The sequence below is a fragment of the Parus major genome, chromosome 14 (genome assembly GCF_001522545.3).
Source record: "Parus major isolate Abel chromosome 14, Parus_major1.1, whole genome shotgun sequence".
NCBI lineage: Eukaryota > Metazoa > Chordata > Aves > Passeriformes > Paridae > Parus > Parus major.
In genome coordinates, this window is record NC_031783.1 from 2,370,829 (window position 1) to 2,392,442 (window position 21,614).

Consider the following 21,614-nt stretch of genomic DNA (forward strand, 5'->3'; position numbering starts at 1 on the left):
ATGCCAAAATTTCACTTTAGAGAATGTTTGATGCAATAGCTAAAAGAGATTAAAGCAACAACTCAAAAATTTCTTCAGGCATCAATCCTATGACAAAACTCTGCATTTTGGTACTCTAAAAGTCCCTTTTCTTTTGATTTTAGCCCACTAATGAATGATGGCACAAACTCTGGCAATGTTGGAAACCTCAGCTCAATGCCAACGGCTGCACCTCCTTCGAGTACCGGGGTAAGGAAAGCATGGCATGAACATGTCACTCAGGACCTGCGCAATCATTTAGTGCATAAACTGTAAGTATTCAACAAGGCTGACTTCTTCCTCAATGTTTTTAAAGAATTTCAATACAGTAGTTCTGCTATTAAGCTGAAAAGAAAGTTATCAGTAGTGGTTCTCAGGTGCTGTGCCACTCAGGATGAGTTGTTACCTTTAATCCTCTTCAGTTTGTTCTTCATGCTCATTAAGGAGTGGGCATGGAATTAGTTTCTATTGCTAGTAAATTTGTTCTGCTCTGGTGAACAGTTATTTAGACTCCAGACTGTTAAGCCTCACTTTATTTTCGTCATTTGATTTGTTTTAATCTCGTGAGAAATAGTAAAATATTATTTTTTTAACCATTTTGATATGTTTTTACATATCTGGTGTATAAGGGAACATTCAGGGTGATTATCATAAAGCTGTATTGATTTGGGTTTTTATTCTGAAGATCTATTATTGTTCCTCTGTCCTTGCAGTGTCCAAGCCATCTTCCCCACTCCTGATCCAGCAGCACTGAAGGATCGCCGCATGGAGAACTTGGTGGCTTATGCCAGGAAAGTGGAAGGAGATATGTATGAATCTGCTAATAGTAGGGTATGTTGCTTCAGTCCAACATGTGGAAGAAATAGCATCACAAATCTTAGAATTGTAGAGAAAACCACAGGGAATCATTTCACTGCCCTCTCCATGAGGAAAGTTGTGTTTTCAGTGTTTCAGTGTTTGTGTAGTTCCAAGCCATGTGATTCATGTCACTCCAAGCTAATTCACTCCTCAGCTCTAGACACCATCACATCCATCCCAACTTGCATCCTCCTGAAAGTGTGATGGACATGCAAGAAGCTTGGAGCACAGCTTGCAGTTTTTGATATTTCCCTTATAGAATTGCAGTAGTTTTAAAATTTTCCTCTTTTCCAGTGGAGGCTTTTTCTAGGACCAAGTGCTGTTCCATTGCTTACCTTCCACCTGTAGGGATAGAATTAATTCTCCTCTGCTCTGCAGCACCAGGAGTAGTTGGGCTAAGACATAAGAAGTCAGTTTGCCTACTTTGTGGATGGGAAAAAGAAATAGAATTCATGTTGTAGTTGATGATTTTTGCTCTGTCTGCACAGAGATGTGTCAGTTCAAACCTCTCATACTTGAAGGGAGCAAACCCCTGTTGATTGACAAGCTATGGATATGACATGGTGGTAATTCTACCCCAAAGGAACCACTCCATGAAAGTTTTCATTGGGAAAAGACAACAATATTAGTACCAGTAGTAACAGCCAGCAAGACCCTGATCAGAAACTTGAGATCCTTCCTTAAGCAAGGGAGGAGCATCTAAAGAGAGTAGTTAGTGACATTTCAGGTGATAATCAGATGATCACATACACTTCTGCCCCTCTCAGCCCACCTGCCAGAAGAGCTGGAGGTGGAAGCACAGGTTTTATTTCCTAGAGGTAAATAAATAGGCAGTGGTCATACTTAGAGTGCTGCTGTGTCAGTGTTGGTCAGTGACCACTTTGTATCCTCCTTGTAGCTACTAAGAGGTTGTTTACAAGGAAGATTTGGGTGTGCTCAGCCGTGGTTACCCTGGCAGCTTTAGGGACCAATTTTAGATAGAAGGAGGATTTCATGGTCACACCTGGTTGTCTAAATACCTTCTCAGTAAGGATGAGCATAGCAAACTCCTGATTGTAAAATTAAATGCCTTCTGGCAGACAAACACCCAAGAAGTATCTTCTCCTCCCCCCTCAAAACAGCTGTCAGAGCCTCATGGCCAGAAGTTTCTGTTATTGGAATTCATCTAATGTATTTGGCTCCAAAAAGCAAACTTGGAAGAAGGGAATAATTCAGAATGTGTTAACGATGCCGTGAGGAATTACATCCTTCTTTTTGAGGAGCTTCCATTCTACTTTGACACTGAAAAACATATTAGTAAGAGGCATTGTTGTGAGGAGTTTAATGCTGTTCTAGCAGTGTGTGCTCCCTTTGAGCACAGCCTTTGCAGGAATCTTTGCAGTGGGAAAGCAACACAATATTAAATTTACAAATAAGAGCTTAGAACTGAAATGGCTTGAGCAGGAGAAGGGGAGGGGTTGTAAAGCTTTTAAACTGAACAGCAGAAAGTGTTTGCACTGATTTTTGAGAAACTCTGAGAAGTGACCTGAAAAAACAAAGCTTTATATTGCATGACTGAACTTTCTTAACAAGGCTGCTGAGGAGTACATGTCTCATATTAAGTTTTTTGGAAATTAATTCAGTCCTGCTGTAATAATAAATTCTGGTTTTGATGAATATTGAATAAAAACAAAAGGATTGTGGGCAACCATCAGTCAGCCTGTGCTCTATGTAACCCTGGGTTCTAAGAGCATGATGACCCCACAAAAGAAACGTAGCCTTGAGAGTTTGGGGAGGGTTTTCTGCCTTTAACAGGTGCATAATCTCATGCACTTGGAAGATGTGTGTCCAGCAATTCCTGACAAACAAAATTGTCTACGTGGTGTGCACTGTGACTGTCTTATTGGATCTGTTGTCAGTGTGGGTTGAGTGAAATGGATTTTTCATCTTGTACAGATGTAGTGTTTACTTGTCTCTGCCTGTGGACTATTTTTCACTGAATTTTCTCCATTCCTTTGAGGTTTTGTCTGGTTTTGTTTATCCCTTGTCATGATTGTTGGTAGACTCTTTAGGAAAAGAGCAATTCCTTTCTTTATGTAAAAATTGATCTGTCCTTAACATCTGTCTCCTGAAAGTTTATTCACTGTAACAGTGTGCTGGGAATATCTTTTCCTTTTGTCTGTGGATTAGTGGAAATGTTTATTATGAAAGTAACATTTAAAAATCATTAACACTTAGAAACTAAATCACAGCTTCCTGGGTTCTGCTGAAGCAATAGAGAACTTCCAGCCTTCTCCTTTGTCTGCTAATTTACTCAGAGTAGGTGTGCAGGGTAGCCTTAAAGCAAGTGTGATTTCTGGAAGCTTTTTTTTTTCCCTTTTCTGCATTAAAGCAGAAAAGGTTGTCTTAATTTACAGGATTTTGAAAAGAAATATTTCTTTTTCAATTAGGCAAGCGTATACATTAAAAAAAACCAAAACAAAACAAACCCAACCCAAACCCAGATGATGGTATTCAGGTAGACTGAATGAGTTTTTCTCCTGCTGATTACTCTTTGTTTTCCCCTTTTAGGATGAATACTATCATTTATTAGCAGAGAAAATCTACAAGATACAAAAGGAGCTTGAAGAGAAGCGGAGGTCTCGTCTCCATAAACAAGGGATGCTGGGGAACCAAGCAGCCTTACAGACCCCTGGGCCCCAGCCCCCAGGGATTTCCCAGGTGGCTGCTGCCATGGGCCAGGCACAGCCCGTCAGGCCACCCAGTAAGTGCTGCTGGAGCTGCTTCTGCTTCTCAGGAGTCTTTGGACTCAGTCCTGAGGTTGTTTTTAAAACTGGTTTTGCTGACTGTTCTTGTGTTGTGTTGCAGATGGGCCTATGTCCATGCCAACCGTGCCTATCAGTCGTATGCAGGTCTCTCAAGGTATCTGTTTTCCTCTCTAATTGTAATTTGTGGGTTCAAAATAATTGTTGGAGGGAAAAGCTGATCTCACATTGGGGTTTTTGGGTGTTGGGAGGGAAGAACTACTGGGGCTGCCTTTTTTTTAGCACCATTTTTTGGCGTTGCTCTGTGTGTCAGTGCAGTGTTAACAATATGGATCCAGCACTTTGCTGGGGAGTGGGAATTAATTCAGTGTTCCAAAGAGAGGACAGCTCAAGCAAGAATACTGTGGATAATCTCATTTAAAACACTGTAAAGGGGGAAGGATGTTGGCATGTTTTCATCAGGTAATTAGCCAAAAATACACCTGTAGCTGGAAACACAGCACATTAGTCCTAAAATCTGTGTAACTAATGATAGCCTTTCTTGGTTTCTGATGGAAGGTGCATCTAAAAAAGCCTTGGAGCTTGTTCACAGCACTTGTCATTACTCACTGAGGCTGCTGTGAGCTCATGGGTGGTTTTTTTTCCAAAAAACAAACCCATGATTTTTAGGTGCTGCAACTTCCTTAAAAAAAAAAAATGTCCTCAGCTATTTTATTTCTTGGTTCAGAGTTAGTACTAAGTCAAAATTAGTGTTGAAATGTCCTTGGGAAATTAAATACTTTTAAAATTCATTTGAATAGGAGAACAAGTTGATAACAAGTATAGCTCCATAATTACAGCTTTAGACAAGTTTTTTGGAGGGATTCAATTTTTTGTATGAAAAGCACAACCCCTGTTAAAGCATTTTGCCAGCTTTTGTCCTGATTTGAGGCTTGGAGTTGCCTTCATACATCCCATATGTATTTTTATCATATTTACTTCAACCATTTCAGTGAGCCCTGAATAAGACATTGTTGTTTCAAAGCAAATGCCTGATTTTAGGAAACCATCCTAAGGTATTATTTATAAATAGCATCCTGTCTCTGCAGATCATCCAGCATCCTCTGCAGATCATCTACTCTTCATCTTTTGCATTTAATTATTTTTTTTTAAGACACCAAAAATTGTGTTTCACTAGTATTGCTCTAACTTCTTGCATCCTAATTTGTCTGTTAAGTCAAATAACTAAAAGATAAAGCACAGGGCAGTCGAATTGCAGTCATAATAACTGTTAATTTTACAGTAGAATATAGATCCATAAATTCTGCTGACTTGTTCCTAATGAGTTGTTTTGGGGGTGCATTTGCAGGAATGAATCAGTTTAACCCCATGTCCATAGGGAATGTACAGATGCCCCAAGCACCGCTGGGACCGCGGGCGGCGTCTCCGATGAACCACCCGGTGCAGATGAACAGCATGGGCGCCGTGCCCGCGGTTCGTACCCTTCACACCCTGCTCAGCACAGCCTCAGCCCACCCCTCACCTCAGCCCCTCTGGAAAGGCCAAACCACAGAGCAGGGGTGCAACCTGTGGGCAAATTTGATGGAAATGCAGCGAGTCTGACAGGCTTTTACCGAGGCGTTTGTTTGCGATATTTACGTGTTCCAAAAACGCCGAGCAGATCTTTAGAGAGGGGCACGTTCCACAGGTGCAGTAATCCCCAGCAATCTGTGGAAGAGCTTCTACTATCTTTGCAGTATATAAACCTTCTTTGTTCCTACATGAAAACATGTTTTTATTCTTTGGAAAAACAAAAATATTTTTAGTTTCCCTGGATTATCTCTGTCACCCCAGAGAACAAAACAGAGTTAACACTCTGAATACTACCTGTTAAAAATAATGAATGCTGTGGAACAAATGCTGAAGTTATAGGCATATGCCCACTTCCAGTTAGTGTAATTAAGTCAGTTTTCCTTTTATTTTTTTTTCCTATCTTTTGATTGATTTCAATGTATTTTCCTTTGTCCTGCTCCGTAATCCTAAATGGTAATTAGTTAATCCGGGTGTTAATTTTCAGATGGCAATGTCTCCTTCCCGAATGCCTCAGCCACAGAACATGATGGGAGCTCATTCCAACAACATGATGGGTCAGGCTCCTACCCAGAACCAATTCCTGCCCCAAAACCAGTTCCCAGCATCCACTGGAGCTATGAATGTGAACAATGTGGGCATGGGTCAGTCAACAGCCCAGGCCGGGGTGGCACAGGTGAGATGGATTCTCTAAGATTTATTTGCTCTTAATTATTTTCCTCTGATTGATTTACTTTACTTATATTTGTTTATTTGTCTTTCTATATCCATTGTTTGATGTAGTCACCCCAACTTTGGGGGCTCCTGGGTTACATCTGCCTTCTTCAGAAGCTCTTACATAACTTATCGACATCTGTTAATGGGGGCGCAACGCCCTGCAATTCCTGATTTAAATCCCTTAAAAATGCATGCTGATGAGATTTATAGGGGAAATATCAGAAATCAGTTTATGGGATGCCTATGAGCATATGTTTTGTCTCTGTGTGGACCCGAGTAGCTAACTTTAAATCTAGGATTATAATAAAGCGGTTGGGCAAGATCTTCTAAAATTTGTTTTTAACTTCTTTGCTTCTGGAGAGAAAATTGTTGGGTTTTTCCTGTAACGTTTTTCTGTTGCAGTAGTGGTCAGTGAAGTAGCAGCTGTGCTTATGATGCCAAGGTATCTGCTTTTCCAGAGGGAAAGGCTTGCTTTTTAACTCAGAGCCCAAGTATTTTAGGCTAGTTAAAACCTCCAGAGTGCTGAGATTACTTAGATCAGGTTATGAAGGGCTCTGTCCAGCCAAGTTTGGAATATATTCAGGATGGAACATCTACAGTTCCATGGGCCCTGGCTTAATTGACTGCCTTTGTGGTGAACATTTTTTCCCCAATGCACTTAGTTCCATAAAACTGCCTCTGTAAAGACAATATAGAAGTGTGTTTTAAATTTGAAACCTCATCTGCGGGAAATTAACTGATTTGTATTTCTAAGAGTAACATTTACATTTAGGGATGGAGTATTCCTTTTTATCACCAGTTATCTGATGCAATCTTCAGTAAAATGTATCACTTAAAGGTTTAAGTACATCCAGAGTACTTTATTGTTGCTGCTCTGAAAAACAAATCCCAGGTTTTCTGAAGCATCTTGAGCAGTTTAATTAGAATTAAAAAGAAAACAAAAAGACTCTTCTTAAGTCTTGCTCTGTACAAAAGCAGCCTTAAATGTGTTGACCTGCCCTCTAAAGCACAGCTGCCTCAGAGTCCTGGCCTAAAAATGGGTATTTGCTCAAAACCATTTTGTGTCAAAGCCTGACCTTTGCCCAGCTAATGGCACCATTTAGAAGCTGCCTGTGGGTTTCTGTGTTACTGGGATTGTGAGGATTCCCTCTCAGTGCCAGTGGAATTAATACAGGATGTGCATGGCACAACTAGGTCTGGGAGAAAGGTCCTTGAGAGCTGATGGCAGCAGTGACAAGAATCGGAGCAGTCACTTGCAGCAGCAGCATTGGTGGCTGATCTGCTTTGCACTGACAGTCTCCTGTCAGAGAAGGCTTCAGGGCTGTGATTGAAAGGATAAGTGTGATTCCAGGCTCTGTAAGACTCTTTCTCTCCCTAGCAGGGGCAGGTTCCCAGTGCTGCTCTTCCCAACTCCATGAACATGCTGGGAGCGCAGAGCGGGCAGCTGCCGTGTCCCCCGGTGACCCAGCCCCCCCTGCACCAGAGCACACCTCCCGTGTCCACTGCTGCCGGGATGCCACCGATCCAGCACCAAACCCCTCCGGGAATGACTCCTCCCCAGCCAGCAGCACCCACCCAGCCATCGACACCGGTCTCGTCCTCGGGACAAACTCCGACCCCGACGCCGGGTTCTGTTCCCACGGCCACGCAGACCCAGAGCACCCCCACGGGGCAGACTGCGGCCCAGGCCCAGGTGACACCGCAGCCACAGACCCCTGCCCAGCCCCAGTCTGTGCCAACCCCACAGCCAGCCCAGCAGCAGCCAACATCTGTGCAGGCACAGCCACCTGGCACTCCAGTAAGTACCAGCCGGTCCCCTCTGCCTCGTGTCGTGACATCCCACGCGTGTCCCTGTCTGTAGCACCATGTTCTGAATGTGTAGAGCCCATAGCTGTCCACAGCAGACCAGAGGGTTGGTTAGAGATGTATAAAATGTGTGTGTTCAGATGTTCTTAGCATTGTGTGAAGGAGGGGGGGTTGAATGGCTGAACTGCTCAAAGTAAAATCGGCAGCAGTGCTCAGAAAGATGAGGTGTAACAGGCCTAATGCTCTATTTGGCCATAATCAGAATCTTTTTTCATCCTGAGATTTGCATAGTTTTTTTTTTTCCTTTTAAGATACAGCCAGGGCAAATGCACGTTTCAAGGAATGTACAGTGTTTTACTGGGCAGGTGTTTTCTCTGTAAAAGAAGCCTCTTTGGGGCAGAATTCTTCCTTGGCTTCTCCTCTGTAAAGCAGAGCTATTAAATGTGTAATATCAAATCTTGGCTACAGTGACCTGTATCCATGTTCTGCACTGTTGTAGAATATCATCTCATGTCTCTTTTGTGCTGTTCATTTTTAGTAAAGGAAAATATTTCTATATATGCAGTGTCTTTCTTTTGTACTGTTTTTACAACAGCTATCCCAGGCAGCAGCTAGTATTGATAACAGGGTCCCCACCCCTGCCTCAGTTGCTAGTGCTGATACGAATTCCCAGCAACTAGGACCAGATGCACCAATGCTAGAAAGCAAATCAGAAGTTAAAACTGAAGAAACTGAGCCAGAGACTAGTGAGACACAAGTGGAAGCTAAGACTGAGGTAAATGAGATTCTCTACAGCTTAACTGAAAGCAGTGATAGATATAAAAGCACTTAATGATGTGTCTGACTCGGTGAGCTAAGGGGCGAGAGGAGGGTCGTTACTGCAAAGTAACTCCTGAGGAAAGCCATGGATGGAAAGTGCTTCAACAATCTCAAACTAATATTTTGATGGCTGAAGTTTGGGTTGTAGATGTAACAGGACCTCTCGTTGCGTCCTTTCTTAAGGTGGAGGAGGATTTACAAGGATCTTCACAAATAAAAGAGGAAACAGATGGAACAGAACTGAAGCAGGAGCCAATGGAAATTGAAGAAAAGAAGCCTGAAATGAAAGCAGAGGTTAAAGAAGAAGAGGAGAGCAGCACTAATGGAACCACTTCACAATCAACATCACCGTCTCAGCCCCGCAAGAAAAGTACGTGTATGAAAACAGAGTTCCCTTGTGTGCTTTGCTTTCACTAACATTTGTTTTCCACAGTCTCAGCTCCTGCTGGGAGGTCTGGTTTGCACTTGTGTTTCCAGCACTTGGAGCTCTGGGAGATCAATACTCTGTAACTTAATATTGAAAGTAGGATTCCTTTAATGTTACATGAATCAGGTGAGAAAAGCAAGTCACTGTGCCCTTGATCTCAGCAGTGCCTGCCCAGAAGGACCAAGGCAGTAAGGCAGTGATTGCTGGAGGAATTAAATACATAAATCCCTCCCTGTACATCTTGGTGCTCTTTGAGGAGAGCTCAGTGTAGATAAGAGTGCTTTCAGTAACCAAGGATATCCATCGCTTCTCTTTCCCTGTTAAGAGGCTGTACACACCACCTTTATCCTGAGTTTTGTCAGTCAATTTTCTGAGAATCAGGCACTTGAACTCTCCTGAACCTGTGTTCCTCCTAGGCTGGACTGCTTAACATTTATTTTAGAGTCCTGTGTTTTCAGGACTTGAAAGTTTTCAGTGTAGTGTTCATTTGCTCAGCAGTCTCTTAAATTAAGCCACAGTGTCAGCACAGATTGAGGTGTGATTGCATCTGTACTCAAGAAAAAACTTCATGGTATTGCAGGTTATATAAATGTTTGGGTGCCTTGTGTTAGTAAGAATAAGATTATTAAAACAGAAATATATTTCTCTGCTTGCAGTGCAGGCTTTGTGGCAGGTTGCAAGATAAGTTTTTGGACTCAAAAACCTTTGCAGTTTTGAGACCTCTGCCTTTTGGCATCTGCTTTATTGAGGTGATGTTTTCTGTGGTTAATTTTTAGTTTTCAACCAAAGGGAAGCTTTCAACGTGATGCAGCTGTCTAAAAAATCTGCATTTCCTTGATGTGCTTTGGGCTGCATTTGGTTCCTAACCATAATCTTCTTGTAATAAATCACTATAAAACACATTTCCCTGCAGATTGATGTTCTCAGCTGGCAGCAGAGTGGGGCACCCAAATGAGAGCACGCTGCAGAACCAACTGGCAGAGCCTTTCCCAACCCAAATGTAACACAGGGAGTGGAAAGCTTATTAGTATTTCTGAGGCAGTGATATTCCCAGTGGAAGGAATCACTGCTGCCTGGTAGGAATGTGCTTGCACAGGGAAGGTTCTTGCAGAGTCAGTTCAGGCTGGGTCACCACGAATTCCAGCTCCTCCTTTGGTGACACAATTTTATCTTGGAAGTTTTGTCACTCAGTGACTGTGCAGTGCAAAGCACGTGCAGTGTGGGCAGGTACAACCACAGACTCCAGTTTAAATAGTGACATTTTCTCAACAAGGACTTTGTTCAATGTTAATTGAGCATTGGTATTAAAATGCTGAATAAACCAAGAGGTATTGGAGAGGAATTACTGCTGAAGGGACAGGTGATATTTTAAAACTACTCAAGAGACTGATCAGGAGTTTTACATGGGTTGCAAAAGTATTGGGAATTCTTCCTCATTCCCATGCAGGCAGATTCCTGAGGGCCATCCCACAGTGGGCTGGGAACATAGCAGGCACTAAGGGGAAGTGTCATGGACTGTGTGCTGTAACTTAGCAAGCAGAGCCTTATTTTGCCTTTTTTTACAAATCTAATGTGAGCAGGAAAGGGAGGTGGTGTTTCCCTGCCTCTTCCCTTGCATTCTCAAAAAACTCACTATAATATTCATTTGGGCAGCTCCTGTCTCCTTGTAGGTGGCAGCTTTAGTTTGACCTTGAAGATGAGTTTTACTGATTTCTTCACTTCTTTTTAAGACATAATGGAAAACTTGCAAGAGCTTGGGTTTGAGGTGTATTTGTGTGTTGTCCTTGTAATTTCAAAAATGTCTTATGTTCCTTTGTGAATTTTCTCCTTAGCAATCATAAGCAGACTTGCCTCTATTTGAAAAAAGGCAAAAAAATTTAAAAAGGTAGCATTGTACTCTTCTTTGGTAGATAATACGTCATGGTGAGTCAGGCAAAGATCCCATTTTCTTTTTACTGCCCACACATCCAAGACAAAATGGGATAACTGGATGCCAGCTCCTTACAAAGGTCTTTGAGCTACTGGAGGAGAACTGAGAGCATTTAATTTTGGAAAAAGGAGAGAGGGAAAAACAAAACTTCCTTGTAAAATCCATGTACAGGGAGATGCTATGATCAAATGTGCTGGTATTAGTCATAGTCCTTAGAGGCAGAACAGCTGAAAGCAACTTAATGTTTTTAGGTAAAGTAATAAATTGAAATAACAACTGGATTTTTGTTTTGATTTCTTTTCAAATTTCAAAATACAAGTGGGTTATAATCTTTATCAGTAAAGATAATTAGGCTTTAAGGAAATTGGCAAAAGTCACACTGGATCTCTGTAGTTTGAGTTTAAAATAAGATTGGATTTACTTTGAAAGATACTGTAGCTTAGTGGTGTGTTATTCTAGGAGAAAATTCTAAAAGCAGTGTCAAGAAGGTAGCCAGAATAGATTATTAAAAGGTACTTTTTGACCTTTACATTTCATTAAATGAAATAATTGAGATTATCATATACTATGTGAATCAGAGCAGTAGAGATTACTGTTCCTCATTAATGGAATTTAATATTTATTTCTGTTCTTGAGAATCCAATAATATAATGTGTAAGAGTTGTTTATAAAACTTTGGAGTCTGTAGCAGGGGAAAAGTGCCTGCATGTATGGTATTGATAAATATGGAAGAGAATTGCCATTTTGTTGGGACTGAGACTGTGGCAACAGCTGAAATGATCATACAACCAAGGAGTAGTGTCAGCTTAATTTGTCTTTCCTCTTTTTTGTGTGTGCTTACTCTTTAAAATCATAGATTTTGATTTAAATGTCCCAAAAAAGCAATTTATATCATACCAAAATACCATTTGAGTGAGAAAAGCAATGATCAGCCTCAAAGGGGTCACTGAGCCCTGTTGATTCAAGTGCTTTTAGCAGAATTAATTGCTCCATTTTATTGGTGTCGTTCTCATTTCATCCAGGTAGATAAATATTAGATGCCATCCTGCTTTCCTTAGTTGTCTTTTTTTCTCAATGATAGGCATTCTTCCCTATTTAAAGACACTGTTCCTAAGGAAATAAATGTAATTACACTGCTGAGATGCTCAAAGAGCTCTCCAAGTTATCATTATTTTTCAGAAAATGTATTGCCTTTTTTTGTCCTTGTCAGCCACTCCTGAAAGAATCATGGCTGTTGCCATGCCACTGTTGCCAAGTGGTGGCATAGAAATCTGGAAGTATTAACACTTTCCAAATCAATTAACGATCCATCAGACCAGGACTGTTTGTACACTGTGGCCAGGAAAATCCCAGTGCCAGCTCTCAGGACATCTGGTCACTCTCTGTAGAGCTGGCTCCTCATCCCTGCCCACTGCAGTGGGTTTTGCTGGAAAAGGCTTGGAAATAGCAAACAAGGTTAGAAGGGAGGGGAGGGAAATTATGCTCAGTCTCTCCTTTGAGGAGAAAAGGTTCATTCATGTTGAAACAATTGATTGAATTTGATTCTGTTTAAGTTTTGAGGGGTTTTTTAATGCTCTAGAATATGTATCATTATGGGTTAGAGCTGTTCCCATCTCCCTATGGAAGAATATCTCTGATATTCCCTTGGGATCTGAGTAAATACAAGGCTGTGTTTGCCTGTTGGAAGTGAGGTTTTGCCTCTCACCAGGAAAACCCTTTGCAGAGTTTTAGTTAACATATTTCTTTGGGGTTTTTTTAGGGGAGTCAAGAGACTAGGAAACGTGGAGGGCACTTTTGTAACCTTTCTGACTTCCATTACCAGTTTTCAAGCCCGAGGAGCTGCGCCAGGCTCTCATGCCCACCCTGGAAGCTTTGTACCGGCAGGACCCAGAGTCCCTTCCTTTCAGACAGCCTGTGGATCCCCAGCTTTTAGGGATTCCGGTGAGTTAGCATTAAAAAAAAAAACCCTATAAAATATCCTCCACATAAACATTTTACCTTTATTCAACATATTGCAAACCTCTTAAAAACTCAGGGCTTTGCATGTCTTGACAGGATTATTTTGACATTGTGAAGAACCCCATGGATCTCTCGACCATCAAGCGCAAGCTGGACACGGGGCAGTACCAGGAGCCCTGGCAGTACGTGGATGATGTCTGGCTGATGTTCAACAATGCCTGGCTCTACAACCGCAAGACTTCCAGGGTCTACAAGTTTTGCACTAAACTGGCAGAGGTGTTTGAGCAGGAGATTGATCCAGTCATGCAGTCCCTGGGCTACTGCTGCGGGCGCAAGGTGGGTGGTTCAGTATCTCAGGGGATGTTCTTCCCAACTGCCCAGACAATGCTGAATTCTGTCCAGTCTCCAGCTTTGGGTACTCTTTATTTTTTAAAATGGGTATAGTGGATGGAAAGGCTGCTAAAAGTTTGGCTTTCTTATAAATGTGTTTAGGGCTAAAAAGGTCGATAGCAGCTCTGCTCTTCTGTTATTATTGTTATATTTTTTTCTCTCAAAGGGACACCTTCTTTAGTTTTAAGTAATAGTAAAATACTTCCCCAGTTTCCCATGTCCATAAAGCAGAGGTCAAAGGGTCAAACTGCTTTTAGAGTTAATGGTTGTCACCAGATTGAGAGAGCTGTGCTGGTACATTCCCAATAGCTGGAAAAGTGTGGTGGCCATGGCAGTGTCCTCTGATAGCCACAAACATCAGATTTGTTTTATAAATCCCTGATGAGCAAAATCCCTGGTTGTAAAGCTGCTTTTCTCCCTTGTTTTGCAGTATGAGTTCTCTCCCCAGACCTTGTGCTGCTATGGCAAGCAGCTGTGTACAATTCCCCGGGACGCTGCCTACTACAGCTACCAGAACAGGTAAGTCCTTGAATCCAGGTTTTTTCCCTTACTCAGGAAATGAGATCTCTTTTGAATTCTCTGCACATACAGAGGATAAGGAGGATTTTTAACTTTTGCTTTCCTTTGTCAGCTAAATCAGGGAAAAGCTCTTTTTTTTTTTTTATCTTTCCATGCTGTCCTTTTGCAGGTGACTCTTTGTTTTTCTGTGCTGCAGAGTGAGGCACAGTGTTCCTTAGTGCTTGCTCTTAGCCAGGCTGCCCCTGGAAATGCTTCAGTGCAGGTCAACTTGTCCATGTTTTCCATAAAATGAGGGGCAGGGCTTGCTGGAGGGAGAAGGGCAGAACTGCCAAAAGGCACTGGGAAATCCTGTTACCTTGCTCTGGGAGAATTGTGAAAATATGCAGGTTTTTTTACAATATAGTGCCAGAATTTACCAGGTAAAGGGTACAGTGATTGATTCTAAGACTTATGTTTCCCCTTCCTAGTCAGTGCTTAATTATATTTAAATTAGCTTGGAAATAGCATTAAAAACTACCCAGAGATTCCATGAGAAGCTGTGAAAATTAAAATTTCTCTTATTTTTTAATGAATATTAGGACTTGGTGTTTCTATTATTATCAATAAACAATTGTTAGATTAATTTTCCATTTGATGCATAAATCACCAGTGTTAAAATGACAAAGCAAACTCAAAATTTGGCTTTAATTTTGATTTCTTAGATGATTTGTGTCTTCCCCCCCCAAATAAAATGCACAATACAAATGGGCTGAGACAAAAGCTTTGTTTTAAATAGGGAAAAGGAAGTAATGAATTGCTTTCCAGAGGCTTGGCAGCCTCTAAGCCTTGCCAGCTGTGAAGTCACAGATCCAATTCAGACTTCCAGCACTTGTATTTCATCTTTTTGGGCCATCCCTTCTCTCCAAACATTCTCTTGAGAAGCTTTCAGCTTGTTGAGCCCCACGCTGGAGCAGCACAATGTGGGAGAGGAAAATGTGTCATCCCACCTTGTGGGGGGGGCCTTGGGTGGCCTTTGAGAAGCAGAAAGTATTGACAGGCAGGAATAAATTCATGAGCTCTCATAAAAGGTTTTATACAGCCACTGTGGACTTTGAAAAGTCGGGCTGAAGAGAAATAAAACAATTAAAGTGTATTTAAAGAGACAGTTCAGTCCTGGCATTGGGGAAAAATAACCCTTAAATACCATCACTGTTGGTAAAATTTAAAATACTTTTCATATTCTGCATCCATGTTATGTATTCTGTATTTGGAAAGAATAGTAACTTCAAATTGATTTGAAGAAGGGCTCATTCTTCTTTCAAAACTGCCTTCCCACTTTAAGTTTGTGTTAAATAATTTGGATTATTCCATGGAAGGCAATGTTGGTCACAAGCAAGAAGTGCAGGGTGGATGGAGCAGAAGGTTCCTCTGCACTGGGGGCTGTAATATTCCACTTTTCTGCCCATTATAAACATTAAAGTCCATTTAAGTCATATTTTTTCTGCTCATCCAGTTGCCTTGAGAAAGGGGTAGGGGTTTGTGATTTGGGATTGAATTGAGGTGGAGTGTGAGGTTTTCTGTTTCAGGCCCACTAAATGAAGTGATGAATGGAACTTTGGATTGGAGCTTTTAAAAAGGCATTTCTAAAGATTAATCACCATATTGTTTAGTATCAGTCCATTTTGCATAGAAAGCCCCCATTCATCAGCTCTAAACCACTCAGATTTCCTGGGACAGAGATCTTCAAATCTTAGATGTTCCTAAACAAAGTAATAAATAAGTGAAAAACAAATTCCATTCTTCCAGCAGATCTTTAATTGGTCAAATATTCTTGAATTTTCTGTGTACAGAACAGGCAAAATTGGATGCACTCAAAGTCCAGTGTATCACATGACTAAATTACAACTAAGAATATTTAGGCACCATTGAATAAATGAATTCAGGCACTACAGTTCAATCATTAAGTTAATTATTTGGTATAGAACTGTTTAGATTCCATAATAAGGTAGAAATTTAGGTTAAAGAGTTCAGAAAATGTGTGCTTCATGTGTGAATTATCCAGTTGAGAAAACCAAGTGGTGTTTCATGTCAGTGCTCCCATCCAGTTATGAATTTAGAATTGCCTTTACACTTAATTACAGTTGAGAATTCACCTGTTAATGCTGAGATTGAGCATTTTCTGGACTTTGGTGTTGAACCATAATGTTGCTCTGTAATAAACAGGAGTCACCTGAACAGTCTGCATTTGAAAAGCTTCCCATGTTTGATGTGCTGCAATAAATACATTCCTTGGGGTTTCTATGGCTGCTGTAACTAGAATATTGTATGTTTTTTATGGGTTTTGCTGAACAGTCATGGTGACATGCAAAAGGCAGGACTCTGAGGGTCCATATCCATAATAAGTTACAGTTATTGCTTCACCTTGGTTGTTTTATGGACAAATGTTCATGATCTTTAGGTGATTCATTTTCACTGTACTTCAGTTTTTATTTCCTCATTTTAATATCATGGATTAAAGCTTAGAGTGCTTTGAAAGCCCATAAATTATTCTGAAAATGGATCAGAATTAACCTTTTCTGGGACTGTTTAAATGTTGCAAATTATTAATAGGAGCCTTGGCCATGGATTTTTCTGGCCTCACTCTCCTGTATTTGGATCCTCCTGACTTTCAGTCCTCCCCAGTCTGACTCTTAAAATGCTGAGCAACTGTGTTAGTAAGGAAAATAGTGGTGGGAGTTTTTAATTTAAGAAAAATTGAAAGAAGCACATTATAGGGGAAAAGAAATGGAAAAAATCATTTTTAAAAAAAATCATTAGCTACTGTGTTATCAGTGTAGGGCTAGGGTGTGAGGGGCAAGGGCAGTCAGTGGAAATGAGATGTGCAGTGTCTCCTCTCTAATAACCACAATGTATTTATCATCCCCAGTGGTAACAAATTAATGAAATACATTTGTTTTCCTCCTGGCCTTGCTCTGTCGCATTCTCAGCTCCCAAACCCTGGTTTTCCTTGGGAGGGGGATGTGTTTAATCCCAGTGGAGCTGCCCTAGGGGGTTGAAGTGGGGTTAGGGGCCATGCTGGCAGTGTTTGTGAGGCTGCATTAACTGGAACCATCCCCTTCCCCTGGAGTTTGCAGGCTCCTGAGCTGTGCTGAGGGGACTCAGGGAGGGCTCCTGGAGCATCTCCCCTGTCCAGGATGGCTCTGGTGTGTCCCAGCAGGAATTCTGATCCATCCCATTCCATCAGGGCCTGCCGGTGCCTGTTGCTGTCTCCAGGACAGCCGAGCCCAGGAGGTCTCTGTGGGGTCAGGAGGTGTCTGGGGTGTGTGTGAGGGGGCAGAGCTGCCACACTGATCAGAATCCATCCTTGACTTGTTGGTTCATTGTGCCACTGAGTGTCCTTGGTGCCTCTGACACTCCCCATCCCCACGGCTCCGGTGTCTGAGTACTAAACCTGCCTCGTTCTGTGCTGCCATCGCTGCTTCCACTCTCTCACTCTCCATAAAGCTCCTTTATTTTGATGATCCTTTGTGGCCTTCCTGCATTTTACAGCTGTGGCCTCTCTGTTACCTTTGTTCATGTGTGAATTCATATCCTTTCCAAACATTTAGCCTCCTTTTTTAATTTTATTTTATTTTATTTTAGTGACCCTGACAACTTTGGTTCCAGTTCATCTGAAACAAACAACCAAAAAAAGCCCCAAAACAAAAAACCCAGCACCCCCCACCCCCCAAATCCATGTAACTTTTACTTTATTTTATTTTTTCAAATGCAGATTGTATTTTCATAGAGTTGTATTCCAGTTTACTCAGCTTGGTTTGGTAAACTGCAGAATTGTTTTTGCTGAGTATGACTTGGATTGGCTCTTGGTCTGGTGACCAAAAATTGTACCTAGCTTTATATTCAATTTGTAAAGTTTAATTAATTAATTCCACTTCTTTAATGTACCTGATAAATATATTGTATGTATGTACAATATTTCATGTTGTTCACATATATACATATATTGTATTTATATAGATAAATGGCTGGAAACTCTGACCCATAATTGCATTTCTGTTAAATGTTTGTCTAGAGTATGGATTTGGTTTCATTTATATGAAAGAATATTAGCTGAGCAATTGGTCACATTTAATCTTACAGTCAAATTTTGAATTCATTGCTTTTATAGATTTTTTTTTCAAGTGTTTCTGCTTTTGCAGTTTTGACTCACAATCAGTAAATACTTTCAGCATATTTCCTAATTACTTAAATCTGTAATAAATGCATCCTTAAAGCTTGTTGACAGGTTCCTTTTTACCCAAAGGAAACTCGATCAGTCGCAAGCCTGGAATCAAAGAGTTTTGGTTTTGGTTTTTTCCCTGAGCCATGCAAATCAAATCCAAATTCTTAAATTTGAAGCCTGTACAAACGTAGCTCTTTGGTGGCTACTCCATAAATCCCCCCCAAATTTGGAATGTGAGGCCCAGCACTTATTGCAATGTGTGAAATGAGACCGAATGCTAATCTGTGCTTTGCCTTGGCTTTCTGCTCTGTGTTGTCTTGGTGTTTGCGTCTTACCTCTTACGTCTGTGCTGTTTGTTCCCTCCCCTGTTCTCTAATCCTGCCCTCCCCTCCCTCTGTGCCTCCTCATTGTCCACACTGACCCATCAATCAACCAACAACGTCCCCCCTTCCGTCGTGCTCCTGGTGATCTGCCCTGCCCTGGTTGGTGGCTCCGTGCTTGGGTGGCTGTGTTTGTGCTGGACCAGCTCACCCAAATATGGCCTTCTTGCTGACAGGTATCACTTCTGTGAGAAGTGTTTCACTGAAATCCAGGGGGAGAATGTCACCCTGGGTGATGACCCTTCCCAGCCTCAAACGTAAGTCTCTTGCTTTCCTCTGCATCCTGAATTTTGGAATGGGGTGGGGGGAGGTAAAACCCAAACCCCTGTGGTGGTATCTGGGGGGAAGTGCTTTGTTCCATCCTAACAGGAGATTTATAGGGACAGGATTAAGAGCTGTTTTTGTGTAGGGTCTGTGTCCAGTGCTGTGTCCAGCTGAGCTGCCCATTCCCAGGGTGGCAGACCCTGGATAATGTGTTTGGAGGGGAGCAGTGGAAGTTGTGTCAATAAATGTCACTAATCCATCACCTTTTCTAATGGAAAACTTCCATCTAATTCTGATATCTCACCTTTTGAAGCACAGCTTATGTTTCTAAAAGCAAAGGCTTGCCTTTAACTTGGCCAGAATAATCAGATTTGAGGCATACGAGCTGGTTTGGAAGGTGGCTGCTTTACTGACAGCAGCGTCCCTTGTTCCTTATGATTTTAATTTTATGTGTAGACTTGGGTATCTCTTGCTTTTAATTTACAAAGAAAGTGAAATGGGAAAAATATTTTCTGTAGCTTAAAATACAATGAACTGAACTGCTTGCTCTGACCAGAAAATAAATACTGAGGTGCTTTCTTCAGACTTGAGGTTTGCTGCAATTCAGCAAAGCATGATATTGTCTGAGCCTCTGATGTGAGGGTGCTACTGAGTTTTCATATTAACTCTTTGTCTCTAGAACCATCTCTAAGGATCAGTTTGAAAAGAAGAAAAATGATACCCTGGATCCAGAGCCGTAAGTACCAGGCTGTTGTTTTCCTTCCCAAAATCTCACTGCTTCCACTTGTCCTTGAGCCAGCAGGGCAGAAATGGGGCAGGGAGTGAAGAACTCTTCTGTTCCTCCATCCCTGTCCAAACAGACTGCAGAATCCCTAAAATTCATGGCACAGCCCCCAAAGTGGATGTGTGATTTGATACCCCAGGAGCCTGTTCCACAGACAGTTCTGGTTCAGTTGTTTGGATAATTCCAAGGGTGTGCCCTTGCCAGGCTCTGCACAGGGCTGGGCATGGCCCTCCCTCCTCCAGAGCCTTTCACCCTGGGCTCTCATTCCTGGGGCACTTCTGCATTTCCCTCTTGTGCTTCTAAACCACATTTTTCCCTTCACTGAGTGCTGAGCCCACCCAAAGGCCCCAGGGTACCCTGTGTTACCCTTAGGAGGTTCCAGGGAAGCCCAGCTGAACTTGTCAGGAGCACGGGGTTGCTTTCCCTGCAGTGGGATTTTATCATCCTGCTCCATCTTCTCTGGCAGTTTGAGGCACAACACATTTTGATTCCTTGGCTTATCTTTGCAAATTCTAAATAGAGCTCCTCCCCAGGCCTGGGAGGCTGGACTGAGACAGACCCCAGTGCATTTGGCTTCTAAACCTGCATGGCACTCTGGACCAGGAAAACCTCTAATGGTTTTCCCATCCAAAAAAAGAATTCTGATGTATTTTTTTTAAACAGAAAACTAAAGATAAAAACAAGACTACAGCAGAGCCATGCAGGCAAAGACAAGTTAATACATGTTTTTTTGGCAGGGTGGTTCATGAATGACTAGTTCTTACATTTACAGTAAGTTGAGCAACCATTTATTCAGCCTGTGGTTGTTGCAGCAATTGAGAATTAAATCTGTGGAGGTATTGTTGAGGATCCTGTGAAACTGGGACTCTGCTTAGAAAAGGATAGAAAAGATCCAGAAAAAGTTGTGCATGACAGCCCATTTCAGATTTTTAAAGCAGCACATTTTGCAATTTATATATAGGTGTAGATGTATATATATAACTTGCACGTGGACTGATACATGTACATCTGAATCTATTCTGAGTATCTTAGATGTAAATTGGACCTGGTGGAGTTGATTCAGTTCTTAGCAGAGGCTTGGCAAATCCTTCTTTCATGCTGAATTCTGGGAAATTACTTACCTAACACCAAAAGTAATTTGCTGCTGGTTTTTTCTCTTCAGGTTTGTTGACTGCAAAGAATGTGGTCGGAAGATGCACCAGATTTGTGTGTTACATTATGATATTATTTGGCCTTCAGGGTAAGAAATGGTTGTTAGTTTTTTACCCCTTGTATAATGAGACCGATGTAATTTATGTAATTAAAGACTTTCTGCCTTTGTTCTTTAATGTGTGGCCACAGCCTTTTAAAGAACTGGGTACAAAGGGACAAAGCATTTCTAAATAAAATACATTTTTTTGATGTTTGGGGTCTTATTTCAGTATATTCAGATGAAAATGTGTATATTCATCCACACAGATTTGTGTGGTTTCTTTCTAACTCTTAACCAAGGGCAGCTGGCTGGAGGGGAGTTTGCACAGAACACAAATGCAGGTGTAACTGCTTGGCAGAGTTAAACCAGCTCATAAAAGCTTTAAATCCCTCAAAAATGGAGTGAAATAAGCTGTTCAAAGCCAGAGAAAAATATATTGTACTCTGACATTTAAATTACATGTTCAAACATTGGGTTTAAGCTCACCAATAATGGGTTTATGCTAAATTTTTGGCTTTTTTTTTCCCCTCAATAGGTTTGTCTGTGATAATTGTCTGAAGAAAACTGGTAGAACACGCAAAGAAAACAAATTCAGTGCTAAAAGTGAGTTTGGTATTTGTGTTTTTATCTTCATCTTCTCTCTGCCACCCCTAATGGGTTTTTGATTGAGACTTTGTGTTGTCATGACAGACAGCACAGGAACATTTGCAAAATGGGGAGCAGCGTAGCCCGAGGCTGTCGGAATTTTAATCAACATTTTAAAGCCCTGCTGTTTGTGTTTGTGGTCAGTCTTGTTGCTGCTTGGTGTGTTTGACATCTTTGTCCTTGTGTTTCCAGGGTTAAAAAGCAAAAAGAGGGACAGATAGGACAGAAGGAGCACAGGGCTGTGTGTGCTTCACTGGCTCTGTTCAGCCAGGTTTCCATGCAGTGTTGGAGCTGTAATGAAATTATTGTCACCTCTGTGCCCTTCCAGTAACCTGTAGGAAACAATTGTGCTGCAGTTCAGGTGCTGCTGCCAAGCACCAAAGTGTGGGGAG

General features: G+C 41.6%; 1 protein-coding gene across 7 annotated transcripts in view; it reads left to right on the forward strand.

The window, feature by feature from the left end:
* Nucleotides 1-21,614, forward strand: part of CREBBP (CREB binding protein) — a 95,230-nt gene that overhangs the window by 57,260 nt on the left and 16,356 nt on the right. For 2 of the 7 annotated variants that reach the window (XM_015642873.3, XM_015642879.3), the window contains 16 exons: nucleotides 144-290; nucleotides 732-849; nucleotides 3,427-3,619; nucleotides 3,724-3,777; nucleotides 4,969-5,093; nucleotides 5,677-5,865; nucleotides 7,285-7,704; nucleotides 8,308-8,487; nucleotides 8,715-8,901; nucleotides 12,711-12,829; nucleotides 12,944-13,183; nucleotides 13,668-13,756; nucleotides 18,484-18,594; nucleotides 19,281-19,337; nucleotides 20,548-20,625; nucleotides 21,113-21,180. In XM_015642873.3, coding sequence (XP_015498359.1) covers nucleotides 144-290; nucleotides 732-849; nucleotides 3,427-3,619; nucleotides 3,724-3,777; nucleotides 4,969-5,093; nucleotides 5,677-5,865; nucleotides 7,285-7,704; nucleotides 8,308-8,487; nucleotides 8,715-8,901; nucleotides 12,711-12,829; nucleotides 12,944-13,183; nucleotides 13,668-13,756; nucleotides 18,484-18,594; nucleotides 19,281-19,337; nucleotides 20,548-20,625; nucleotides 21,113-21,180 — 2,375 coding nt within the window. The remainder of the gene's footprint in view (nucleotides 1-143; nucleotides 291-731; nucleotides 850-3,426; nucleotides 3,620-3,723; nucleotides 3,778-4,968; nucleotides 5,094-5,676; nucleotides 5,866-7,284; nucleotides 7,705-8,307; nucleotides 8,488-8,714; nucleotides 8,902-12,710; nucleotides 12,830-12,943; nucleotides 13,184-13,667; nucleotides 13,757-18,483; nucleotides 18,595-19,280; nucleotides 19,338-20,547; nucleotides 20,626-21,112; nucleotides 21,181-21,614) is intronic. The other 5 variants (XM_015642875.3, XM_015642878.3, XM_015642877.3 and 2 more) reach the window with 5 other exon arrangements.